General features: G+C 42.0%; 1 protein-coding gene across 8 annotated transcripts in view; it reads right to left on the bottom strand.

Moving 5' to 3' along the window:
* The window catches only part of NAA16 (N-alpha-acetyltransferase 16, NatA auxiliary subunit), a 106,478-nt gene extending 94,722 nt beyond the window's left edge, over positions 1-11,756 (bottom strand). The window contains exons 1-2 of one of the 8 annotated variants that reach the window (XM_064270067.1): positions 11,474-11,755; positions 2,823-3,573 (exon numbers count right to left, since the gene is read on the bottom strand). In XM_064270067.1, the coding sequence (XP_064126137.1) occupies positions 2,823-2,930 (108 nt within the window). In that variant the 5' untranslated portion in view covers positions 2,931-3,573; positions 11,474-11,755. Of the gene's footprint in view, positions 1-2,822; positions 11,430-11,473 lie in introns of those variants that run through there. The other 7 variants (XM_023551248.1, XM_010592582.3, XM_064270070.1 and 4 more) reach the window with 7 other exon arrangements.
* Between the last annotated feature and the right edge of the window lie 832 nt (positions 11,757-12,588).

Genomic DNA, 12,588 nt, shown 5'->3' with positions numbered 1-12,588 from the left:
TCATAAAACTTGTCTGGAAGCATCTCACCTTAACTGCCAAGACCATGACTCCAAAGACCATGGTCTCTCCATCATTAGTCTAACGCAAACATAAGCGACACCTTTATTCCCAAATAAATGATAACAGCCAGGTTAAGAAATCAATGCCTGTTCTCAGCAGCCATTGATCACAAAAGACTACCTTATCTTCTTCAAGAGAACACCCCACTTTCTTCCACTCTTCCCCTCACATGTGTTGTCCAGCCCAACTGTGTGTTCTTTCCATTCCTCAACATGCCAAGTTTATTCCCATCTCAGGGCCTTTGCACTTTTGTTCTTTCTATCTGGTCTTCCCTAGGTCTTCTGATGGCGATTCCTTATCATCTGAGCCTCACATGTCACTTGACCACTGTATCTAATACTGTCAGTCTCTTATCACCCATACACACACACTCTCTACTTTTTTATCTTCACAGTGCTATCATGACCTGAAATTCTTATCTGATTACTTGTTTACTGTCTGCATCCTCAACCAGAAGGCAAACTCCATGAGAACAGGGCTTCTACCTTTCAACATCCATACATCCCCAGGGCCTAGACAAATAAAAGCTGCTCAAAAAATACAGCCTACTAAGTTCTGGCAAAATGTACCAGCAATGAAGGAGGAAGTAATTAATCCTTGGAGCAAGGGTGGGAAGAAAGGGAGCATTAGAAAAGACTTCATAAAAACAATTGTTTAATTTGAGACATATTGATTGCCTATGGGGAAAGGAAATGGGTGGTTAGGAGGAAAGGACCAGGAGAAACCTGAATTTTGAACCATGTGAGTGTATTGCTGTCTTAGTTATCTAGTGCTGCTATAACAGAAATACCACAAGTGGATGGCTTTACCAAAGAGAAATTTATTTCCTCAAAGTAGGCTAAAAGTCCAAATTCAGGGTGTCAGCTTCAAGGGAAGGCTTTTTCTCTCTGTCGGCTCTAGAGGAAGGTCCTCGTCCCTAATCTTCCCCTGGTTGAGGAGCTTCTCAGGCGCAGGGACTTCGAGTCCAAAGGACGCACTCTTCTCTTGATGCAGCTTTTTTGGTGGCATGAGGTCCCCAACTCTCTGCTTGCTTCTCTTTCTTTTAATCTCTTGAGAGAGAAAAGGTGGTGCAGGCCACACCTCAGGGAAACTCCCTTTAGACTCAATCAGGGAGGTGACCAGAGTAAGGGTGATGTTACTATCCCACCCTAATCCTCTTAACATAAAATTACAATCGCAATATGGAGGACAACCACATAATACTGGGAATCATGGCCTAAGTAAGCTGAAACATTTTTGGGGGGACATAAGTCAATCCATGACAACTACCTATCCCGAAAAGATTAAAAAACAATGAAAAGTAACCATGCGAGTTTTGACAACAGGTGTTCATATGACAAATGACAAGAGGAAAAACAGCAAAAGAAACTGTCGGAGCACAGGAGGAGAAATACTGTATTGTTTTCTGACTTTTCAAGTAGTCTGGAAGCAGTACTAATCATTGTAATACTAGTAACAGTAAATGTTTTTGTTGTTTTTAGCTGCTGTCAAGGCGGTTCCAACTAACAGTGACCCTATGTACAACAAAACGAAATGCTACCCAGTCCTGTGCCAATCCCACAGCTGTTGCTATGTTTGAGCCCATTGTTGCAGCCACTGTGTCAATCTATCTTGTTGAGGGTCTTCCTCTTTTTCACTGACCCTCTACTTGACCAAGCATGATGTCCCTCTCCAGGGACCGGGCCCTTCTGATAACATGTCCAAAGCACAAGAGACAATTCTCGCCATCCTCACTTTTTTTTGTATTTTAACATTTATTTATATATTTTTTATCGTTGCTTTAGATGAAGGTTTACAAAACAAACTAGTTTCTCATCAAACAATACACACATTGTTCTATGACACTGGTTAACAACCCCATGACATGTCAACACTTTCACTTTTCAACCTTGGGTTCTCTATTACCAGTTTTCCTGTTCCCTCCTGTCTTCCTATCCCTGCCTCAGGGCTGGTGCACCCCTTTAGTCTTGTTTTGTTCCATGGGCCTTTTCAATCTTTGGCTGAAGGATAAACCTCAGGAATGGCCTCACTGCTGCGCTGAAATGGTGTCCGGGGGCCATACTCTCAGGGTTTCTCCGGTATCTGTCAGGCGTGCAAGTCTGGTCTGTCTTTCTAAGTTAGAATTTTGTTCTACATTTTTCTCCAGCTCTGTCCAGGGCCCTCTATTGTGATCCCTGTCAGAGCAGTCAGTGGTCGTAGCCAGGCACCATCTCGTACTGGACTCAGTCTGGTGGAGGCTGTGATAGATGTGGCCCATTAGTCCTCTGGACTAATCTTTTCCTTGTATCTTTAGTTTTCTTCATTATTCCTTGCTCCCAAAGGGGTGACGCCAGTGGAGTATCCCAGATGGCTGCTCACAGGCTTTTAAGACCCCAGACGCTACTCACAGAGGTAGAATGTAGAACATATTCTTTATAAAATATGTTATGCTACCACTTGAGCTAGATATTCCCGGAGATCATGGTCCCCACAGCCCTCAGCCCAGCAATTCAATCCCTCAGGGAGTTTGGATATGTCTATGGAGCTACCACGACCTTGCCTTGCACAGGTTGTGATGGTTTCCCCAGTACTGTGTACTCTTTTACCTTTCACCAAATTTACCACTTACCTATTGTCTATTAAGTGTTTTTCCATTCCCACCTCTTCCCTCCCTCCTCACCATCAAAGATTGTTTCTTTTTGTGTGTAAATCTTTCCATGAGTATTTACAGTAGTGGTCTCATACAATGTTTGTCCCTTTGTGATTGACTTATTTCACTCACCATAATGCCCTCCAGATTCACCCGTGTTAACAGATGCGTCACAGATTTATAGTTGTTCTTTAACGCTGCGTAATATTTCATTGTGTGTACGTACCAAAGTTTATCCATTCATCTGCTGATGGGCATCTAGGTTGTTTCCATCTTTTTGCTACTGTGAGCAATGCTGCAACGAACATGGGTGTACATATGATGCCATCCTCACTTCTAAAGAGCATTTTGATCATACTTCTTCCAAGACAGATTTGTTTATTCCTCTGGCAGTCCACTGTACATTCAATATTCTTTGCCAACAGCATAATTCAAAGGCATCAATTCTTCTTCTGTTTCCTTATTCACTGTCCAGCTTTTGAATGCACATAAGGCAACCGAAAATACCATGGCTTGGGTCAGGTGCACCTTAGCTCTCAAAATGACATCTTTGCTTTTTAACACTTTAAAGAGATCTTTTGCAGCAGATTTGTCTAGTGCAACATATTGTTCGATTTTGTGACTGCTGCTTCCATGGGTGTTAACTATGGATCCCAGTAAAATAAAATCCTTGACAATTTCGATATTTTCTCCATTTATCATGATGTTGCTTTTTAGTCCTGTTATGAGGATTTCTGTTTTCTTTATGTTGACCTGTAATCCAGACTGAAAGCTGTGTTGTTTGATCTTCATCAACAAGTGCTTCAAGTTCTCTTCACTTTCAGTAACAGTTAACACTTACTGGAGCCATTTACTTTATGGCAGGCACTCTTCTCATTTAATCCTGGAAAGCATATGAGATACTATTATTTCCATTTTAGATGGAAAAACTGAGGCACACAGTTACTGGGGTTATCCAGTTAGTACAGTGGGAGTCTTGACATGACTGCCTTGTTTTTCTGGGTCTCACAAGTTTTCCACCTTTGACGGGGTGCAGTCTTACCACTCTTCTATCACTCGTTTTAGTGGAAAATACTGGTTTTCTTTCTCTGACAGGTTTATGCCTTACACAGGTTCCGGCTTTCACAGATATTACCATATCATAGTCAAAATTCAAACCCAGGTAGTCTGCCTACAAAGTTCAAGTACTCTGGTTAAAGAAAATTCAAAGTTCAGTAAGGAAACATGGTAGTCAGCAAAAAGATAAAAGATTCTAGTCAACTTTGCTACTAATCAAACTAAGAACCTTGGACACTGAAGTCATTTATAACTCCTGAGTTTGATTTTTCCCATCTATAAGAGAGCACAGAGTACCTCCAAAATACAAAAAATTTTAATGCTATTGGCTAGTTTAAAGAATCCACCATGTGTCTGTCAGTTTGTTGTACTGTGCTGGCTTCCATGTTGCTGTGATTCTGGAAGCTTTGCCACCAGTATTTCAAATACCAGCAGGGTTTTACTGAAACTTCCAGACTAACACAGACTAGGAAGAAAGACCTGGCAGCCTACTTCTGTAAAAACTGGCATGTGAAAACCTGGTGAATAGCAGCGGAACTCTGTCTGATATACTGCTGGAGGGTGAGCCCTTCAAGTTGGAAGGCACTCAAAATACAGATGGATCATGGCTTAAAGCACATCATGACAGAAAGATGTTTAACCTGTGTTTTATTGACTATGCAAAGGCATTCAATTGTGTGGATCATTATAAGTTAAAAAAAAAATTTTTTTTTTTTTATCATTGGGAAGAATGGGAATTCCAGAACCCTTAATTGTGCTCATAAGGAACCTGTACTTAGACCGGGCAGCACGTGTTCAGACAGAAGAAGGGCATACTGCGTGGTTTAAAATAAGGAAAGGCGTGTGTCAGGCTTATATTCTTTTATCACACTTATTCAATCTGTATGCTGAACAAATAATCTGAGAAGCTGGATTACATGAACAAAAATGAGGCAACAAGATTGGAAGAAGACTCATTAACAACCTACGATATGCAGATGACACAACCTTCCTTGCTAAAAGTAAAGACAATCTGAAGCACTTACTGATGAAGATCAAAGCCCAGAGGCTTTGGTATGGATTACACTTCAACATAAAGAAAACAAAAATCCTCACAACTGGACCAATAAGCAACACCATAATGAACAGAGAAAACACTGAAGTTGTCGAGGATTTCATTTTACTTGGATCCACAATCAAAGCCCTTGAAAGCAGCAGTCAAGAAATCAAACGAATAATCCCTCTCCCTCCCTCCTTACCCTCCTAACCAGGAACTAGATAGAAGGTAAGAATTAGGTGAAGAGAAGGACAACACACAATACAGGGGAAGTCAGCACAACCTGACTAAACCAAAAGCTAAGAAGTTTCCTGAATACAACCAAACACTCTGAGGAACAGAGTAGCAGGGGTAGGGGTCTGGGGACCATGGTTTCAGGGGACATCTAGGTCAACTGGCATAACAAAGTTTAGGAAAATGTTCTGCGTCCCATTTTGATGAGTGGCATCTGGGGTCTTAAGCACTAGTGAGCGGCCATCTAAGATACATCAATTGGTCCCAATCCACCTGGAGCAAAGTAAAATGAAGAACACCAAAGACACAAGGAAAATATTAGCCCAAGAGACAGAAAGGGCCACATAAATCAGAGACTCCACCAGCCTGAGACCGGAAGAACTAGATGGTGCTCAGCTACCACCAATGACAGCCCTGACAGGGAACACAATAGAGAGTCCCTGATGGAGCAAGAGAAAAGCGAGGTGCAGAACTCAAATTCTAGTAAAAAGACCAGAATTAATGGTCTGAGACTGGAGGGACCCCAAGAGACATGGCCCCAGACTCTCTGTTAGCCCAGAACAGAAACCATTCCCAAAGCCAACTCTTCAGAAAAAGATTAGACTAGACTATAAGACATAAAATGATCCTTGTGAAGAGAGTGCTTCTTAGCTCAAGAATATACGTGAGACTAAGTGGGCCGCTCCTGTCCGGAGGCAAGATGAGAAGACAAAAAGGGACAGGAGATGGTTGAATGGACACAAGAAATCCGGGGTGGAAAGGAGGAGTGTGCTGTCACACTACAGGGAGAGCAACTAGGGTCACATAATACTGTATGTATAAATTTTTGTATGAAAAACTAACTTGAACTGTAAACTTTCACTTAAAAGCACACAAAAAAAAATTTTTTTTTAAAGAAATCAAATGACACATTGCACTGGGGGAAAACTGCTGCAAAGACCTCTTTAAAGTATTGAAAAGATGTCACTTTAAGGACTAAGGAGTGCCTGATCCAAGCCATGGTATTTTCAATTGCCTCACATACATATGAAGGCTAGACAATGAATAAAAAAGACCAAAGAAGAATTGATGCCCTTGAATTATGGTGTTGGCAAAGAATATTGAATATGCCACGGACTGCCAGAAGAACAAACAGATCTATATTGAAAGAAGCACAGCCATAACACTCATTAGAAGCAAGGATGGCGAGACCTTATCTCACATACTTTGGACATGTTATCAAGAGGGGCCAGAGTCCCTGGAGAAGGACATCATGCTACATCTAGTACAGGATCAGCGAAAAAGAGGGAGACCCTCAACGAGAGGGACTGAGACAGTAGCTGCAAAAATGCGCTCAAGCGTAACAACAATTATGAGGATGGCATAGGACCGGGCAGTGTCTTGCTCTGTTGTACACAGTGTTGCCGTGAGTCAGAACTGACTGGACAGCACCTAACAACAGTTTAAAGAATCAGACAGACAAGTGTACGCCATGCAGAGTATGCAACAGATGGCTGGTGAATTCGTGTGAGTGTGTTTCATTACCTTGACAATTGAAAAAAACCTTATTCTTGGTAGCAACGCATTTTGGTCTACCAATCAAACTTAAAAAAATAATTTTAAGTGAAAACACAACATACAGCACAGCAAAAGCAGTGCTCAGAGGTCAATTTACAGCAATAAACATACATCAAAAACAAATGACCGAGCAAAATCAAAATGTTAGCCCTACAACTCAAACAAATACGAAAGAACAGCAAAAGAAGCCCACAGGCACCAGAAGAAAGGAAATAATAAAGATTAGAACAGAAATAATTGGACTACAGAAAAACAAAAGAAAAAATTAAGACCAAAAGTTGGTTCCTTTAAAAGATCAACAAATCAGTAGACAAACTGACAAGAGAAAAACAGCAGAGGAAGCAAATAACCCAAATAAGAAATGGGGTGAGAGAAATACAACAGACCTAGCTGAAATAAAAAGAATCATAACAGAACACTACAAAAAATTGCACTCGAACAAATTTGAAAACCTAGAAACACACTACCTACCCAAACTAACACAAACTGAGATCAAAAATCTGAACAGACTCATAACAAGAGACTAAAGAGGGAATTAAAAAAAAAAAAAAAAACCTTGGCCTGAATGGATTCACTGGCAAATTCTACCAAATATTCAGAGAAAAATCTCACACCAGTACTACTCAAACTACTCCAAAGCATAAAAAAGGAAGTAATACTCCTGAATTCATTCTATGAAGCCAGCATAACCCTGATACCAAAGCCAGGCAATGACACCACAAATAAATAAGTAAATAAATAAAATTACATACTAGTATCTCTCATGAATACAGATGCAAAAATTCTCAACAAAATTCTGGCCAAGAGAATTCAGCCTCGTAGCAAAAAAAGAATACAAAACAATCAAGTGGAATTCATACCAGGTATTCAAGAATGGTTCAACATTAGAAAATCAATCAATGTAATCTGCCACATAAATAGAACAAAAGAATCACATAACCATCTCAAATGACACAGAAAAGGCATCTGATAAAGTCCAAGACCCGTTACTGATAAAAATTCTCAATAAAATTGGAATAGAAAGGAAATTGCGCAAGATAATATCTATACAAAACCAACAACCAACATCATTCTCAATGGAGAAAGGCTGAAAGCATTCCCCCTGAGAACAGAGACAAGAATGTCCTCTATCATCACTCCTATTTAACACAGCGCTAGAAGGCCCAGCTGGAGCATTAAGACAAAAAAAGAAGAAATAACAGGCATCCAAATTGGAAAAAAAGAAGTAAAACTATTCCTACTTGCAAATGATATGATCCTATACGTAGAGAACCCCAAAGACTCCACCAGAAAGCTGCTGGAACTAACAGGTGCAGCAGAGTTGCAGGATACATCATAAACATACAAAAATCAGTTGGATTCCTAAACACCAACAAAGAGAACTTCAAAAAGGAAATCAGGAAAACCACACCATTTATAACAGCCCCTAAAAAGATAAAATACTTAGGAATAAATCTAACCAGGGACATAAAAGACCTATACAAAAGAGAATTACAAAACACTATTGCAAGGAACCAAAAAGAGATCTACATAAATGGAAATGCATACCATGTTCATGGACAAGAAGACTCAACACTGTGAAAATGTCAATTCTACCCAAAGCGATCTACAGATACGATGCAATCCCAATCCAAATATCATCAGTATTCTTTAACAAGATGGAAAAATGAATCACCAACTTTATATGGAAAGGAAAGAGACCTCGGAGAAGCAAAGCATTATTGAAGAAAAAAACAAAGTAGGAGGCCTCACACTACCTGATATCAGAACCTATTACACGGCCACAGTAGTCAAAACAGCCTAGTACTGGTACAACAACAGACACATAGACCAATGAAACAGAATCGAGAACCCAGATGTAAACCCATCCACCTTTAGTCAGCTGATCTTTGACAAAGTACCAAAGTCCATTAAATGGGGAAAAGACAGTCTTTTTACAAATGGTGCTGGTAAAACTGGATGTCCACCTGTGGGGGTGGGGGGGGGGGGCAGGACCCATACCTCACACCATACACAAAAACTAACTCAAAATGGATCAAAGACCTAAATATAAAACTTAAAACGATAAAGATCATGGAAGAAAAAACAGGGACAATTTATGCCCTAATAATGGCATAAATTCAATACAAACCGTAACTAACGATACACAAACACCAGAAGATAAAGTAGGTAACTGGGAGCTCCTAAAAAACACTTACGCTCATCAAAAGACTTCACCAAAAGAGTGAAAAAAAAAAAAACCTACAGACTGAGAAAAATTTTCTGGCTACAACATATCCAATAAGGGTCTAATCTCTAAAATACATACAAAGCTTCGACACCTCAACAACAAAAAGACAAATAATCCAATTTAAAAACGGGCAAAGGATGTGAACAGACACTCCACCAGAGAAGACATTTAGGCAGCTAACACTTGAGGAAATCCTCGAGATCATTGGCCATTAGAGAAATGCAAAGCAAAACTACAAGGTCAGTGTCATCTCACACTGATGTTACTAGCACCAATTAACAAAACAGAAAATAACAAACGTTGGAGAGATTGCACTGTAAACTTTCACCTAAAGCACAACAAAATCTAAAAATGTACATATTTTGTAAAATAATTTTATTATAGAGATTCCAGTTTGCCATGCAATTTGCTCTAGCAAATTTTTACCCACATTTACTCCAACTGTGAGACGATAAAATTATTCACTTTTACAGAAACCAAAAATGAAATCTGTTGCCAAGGAGTCAATTCCAACTCATAGTGACCCTATAGGACAGTAGGACTGCCCCCATAAAATTTCCTTTATGGAAACTGACTGGCACATCTTGCTCCCGTAGAAAGGCTGGTGGATTCCAATAGTCAGTGGTTAGCGGCCCAGCGCTTAACCACTGCGCCACCAGGGTTCCTTACTTTGTAGAACAGCTCCTAAATTCATGCAACCTAATAATAAACATTACATACTGAGATAAAATGTTTAGTATTTCCCAGTCTACTCAGGGATAAAGTAACTTAAAAGTAGCTTCAACTTTTTCGTAACTTAAATCAAGTGTTTTTCTTTATGCCATTTATACATTATTCGAACTAGAAAACATCATTACCAAGAGAAAATAAACGTTTCACCATCTTTTATGTACAATTTTAGATATAATGTCCTGCAATCCAGCTAACAATTTATAGATAATTTTTCATTAACAATGTTTCAGATCCCCCAGACCAAAAACTAAAAAACACAAAACAAAATGACGGCATAAAAAAATTCACTTCTCCCCATTTCATGCTGTGAAAAATATTGAGGGTATGAGAAAACGAGGGTAAGCTACAAACTGAAAAATACAAAGCCCAATTTTTACACTTTTCTATTATTTGTTCGACATTACCCAAAAAACCAAACCTACTGCCATCATTTGATTCCAACTCACAGCAACCCTATAGTGCAGAGTGGAACTGCTCCATAGGGTTTCCAGGTCCGTAAATCTTTTTCCTGAAGCTGATTGCCAAGTCTTTCTCCTGCAGAGTAGTTCCTCGGTTCCAAACGCTCACCTTACAGTTAGCGGCTGAGCGCTTTAACCACTGTGCCACCAGGGCTCCATGTCCGACATTAAGCACCGTATAAAAGTGAGACAAATTTTTCATCCCATTTATGATGTATCTATTTTAATATTCTGAAGACTAAGTGTGAAGTTTCCATTTGTTTGAGACAAAACAGATACCATTAATTTTTATTTGTCACCGATAACACTTAAAACTATTCTAAAACTAGTGTTTCATTTACAGTGAAGTTAATCAGTGGCTAATAATATAATCAAAATAAGCTCTAAATAAATAAATTCATCCTTAAAATCTAAAGGCCTGTTTTCAGACGAAAGGAGCAACTAGAGAAGTCAGAGATGTATTAGCAAAACTAGTTTAAGATCTGCGGTTCCCAGTGGACACAGAAAAGCAGAGGCATGTTGCCTCTCCTCTCCGGAAGAACAGAACCAGAAAAACCACGAAGGCACCAGGGACGCTGGCACACAATTCACTGAAACCTCCCCGCTGGGCAAGGCATCATCATCAAAGCTGCCCCGGTGGCCCAGTGGTTAAGAGCCTGGCTGCTAACCAAAAAGTCGGCAGTTCGAATCCAACAGCCGCTTGGACATTTGTCAGGTTTCTGCTCGGAAACACAATAAATGCTCATCTCAGCTGCAAAATTAGCAAGTGCACGCGGCTTCAATCAGTCAAGGCAAGGTCAGTGCGAGTTAAAATATCCAAAGAGCTATGTTTGAGTAACTTAGAAATGCAGTTCAAGTCACTTATCATTCCCCAAAGAGGTAACTACTCTACTCTGAAAACCTGCAAAACTCGCTCCCAGAGGGACGTGGTGCCAGTCTTGCCTTCCTAGGGTTCCCTGTTTTATTTTCCCGTAACCAGTATAAAACGGGGCTCCACCCTGCCACTGCATCGCTCCCACTTTTAATAGGTATCAGGGTGCGCTATGCAACTAACTAAACACAGAGCAATGAATAATGACACCGGCAAAAGAAATACGGGGATTGGGGGAAGAGGTTGCGAATCCGGCCGCAAGGCGCCGCAGAGGGCAAGGGATCCACGACCGGGCCAAAACGGCTCTGCCCAGGGTGACTGCGGAGGCAGGCGTGAAGTTTCTGGAAAGGGCGCGGCGGGAGCCGGGTGGGCCGCTGCAGAGGGAGAAAGTGCGCGGAAGAAAGGCTCGGGTAACCCCTCTCGGCTGGTCGGGGACGCAGGCGGCCACGCGGGGCCGGGCCGAGGCGAGGCAGTCGGGTCCTGCGGTCCTGCGGGCTCAGACACAAACAAAGAAGTGGAGTCGAGGCTCGCGGAGGCGCCTCCGCCAGACCGCTCGTGGCGCCCGGCCCGGTCGACCGAGAGTCCACAGCGCGGCCTCCGGCGACTCACCAAAATACGTTTGAAGAGATTACTCTCCTTGGGCGGCAGCTGCACGTTCGGCATCGCGGCCGGCGGGGAGGCAGTGTGCCCGGGCGCTCCGTGTCGCTGACGGGTGGGCACCGGGATGAGGCGGGCCGAGGGCGATGGGTCAGTTCATTGGCCTAGAGTTGGGACTGGGCAGCCAGAGGAGGGCTGACGAGAGGAAGACGAGGCGGTCTAAGCAGGACGCTATCGCCCTAACCCCGCTTTTCGGGGAGTGGCGGCTGCGGTGACGGCCGCGCGCTGCAAAATGGCAGCCGGGCCCGCCCCCCACGAGCTGGGCAGTGTGCGCATGCGCGGGGGCGCCACGGCGTGGGAAGGGGGCGAGGGACGGTGTCGGTGTTAGGTTTCCGGGCGCGAACGGTCCCCAGAGCCTCGGGGTCCCGTGGATCTCAAGCCCCGCGTCCTTTCTTGTGACTTTCACTTTTATTGTGCTCTGGTTATTAGGCTTGTGGCCCAAGATAATGTTCGTTATTTCAGAGTACTGAATGATTATTTTTGCATTTCTCCCCACTCAGAAACTCACACAGTGCTCAACTCAAAGTAAACACTATGATGTAGGACTTTTCTACTTAATCCCCTCGCTTTGGACTGCAAGCGAAGCCTTATCTTTTCAGCGCAGACGAAAGAAATATTCACAACGTATGTGAGGCCTTTGGGCTAGTCTTGGAACGAGCTAACTGATGGTATGAAAGCATGTTTTGAATGTCAGGAAAAATTATCCCCAGCAGTTTGAAACACCTAACATTTTCTCTGGAAATTAGGGTGGTTTTAAGGGGCCATTGATCCTCCAAGTCTACCTACTCTTTCCTCAATGATTTCCATTTGTAGAAGGCGTATAATAATTGCAGAAACGAGATTCACACCCAAGAGTTGCCAGCTCTGAGACTCGGTCCACTATGCGTATGTAGAGGACAGCGAAGTGATACATAACGTGAGTCTGGAGAGCTTCGGTTACATGTAGGTGACAAGAATAACCACACATATAATAGGGGTTAATATTAAACCTGTTACCATCAAGTGGATTCTGACTCATAGTGCCCCTATAGGACAGGGTAAAACTGTCCCATGCGGTTTCTAAGACT

Source organism: Loxodonta africana, chromosome 17, assembly GCF_030014295.1.
Source record: "Loxodonta africana isolate mLoxAfr1 chromosome 17, mLoxAfr1.hap2, whole genome shotgun sequence".
NCBI lineage: Eukaryota > Metazoa > Chordata > Mammalia > Proboscidea > Elephantidae > Loxodonta > Loxodonta africana.
The sequence above is the reverse complement of the archived record's forward strand: the minus strand, read 5'-3'. Positions and strand labels throughout refer to the sequence as shown.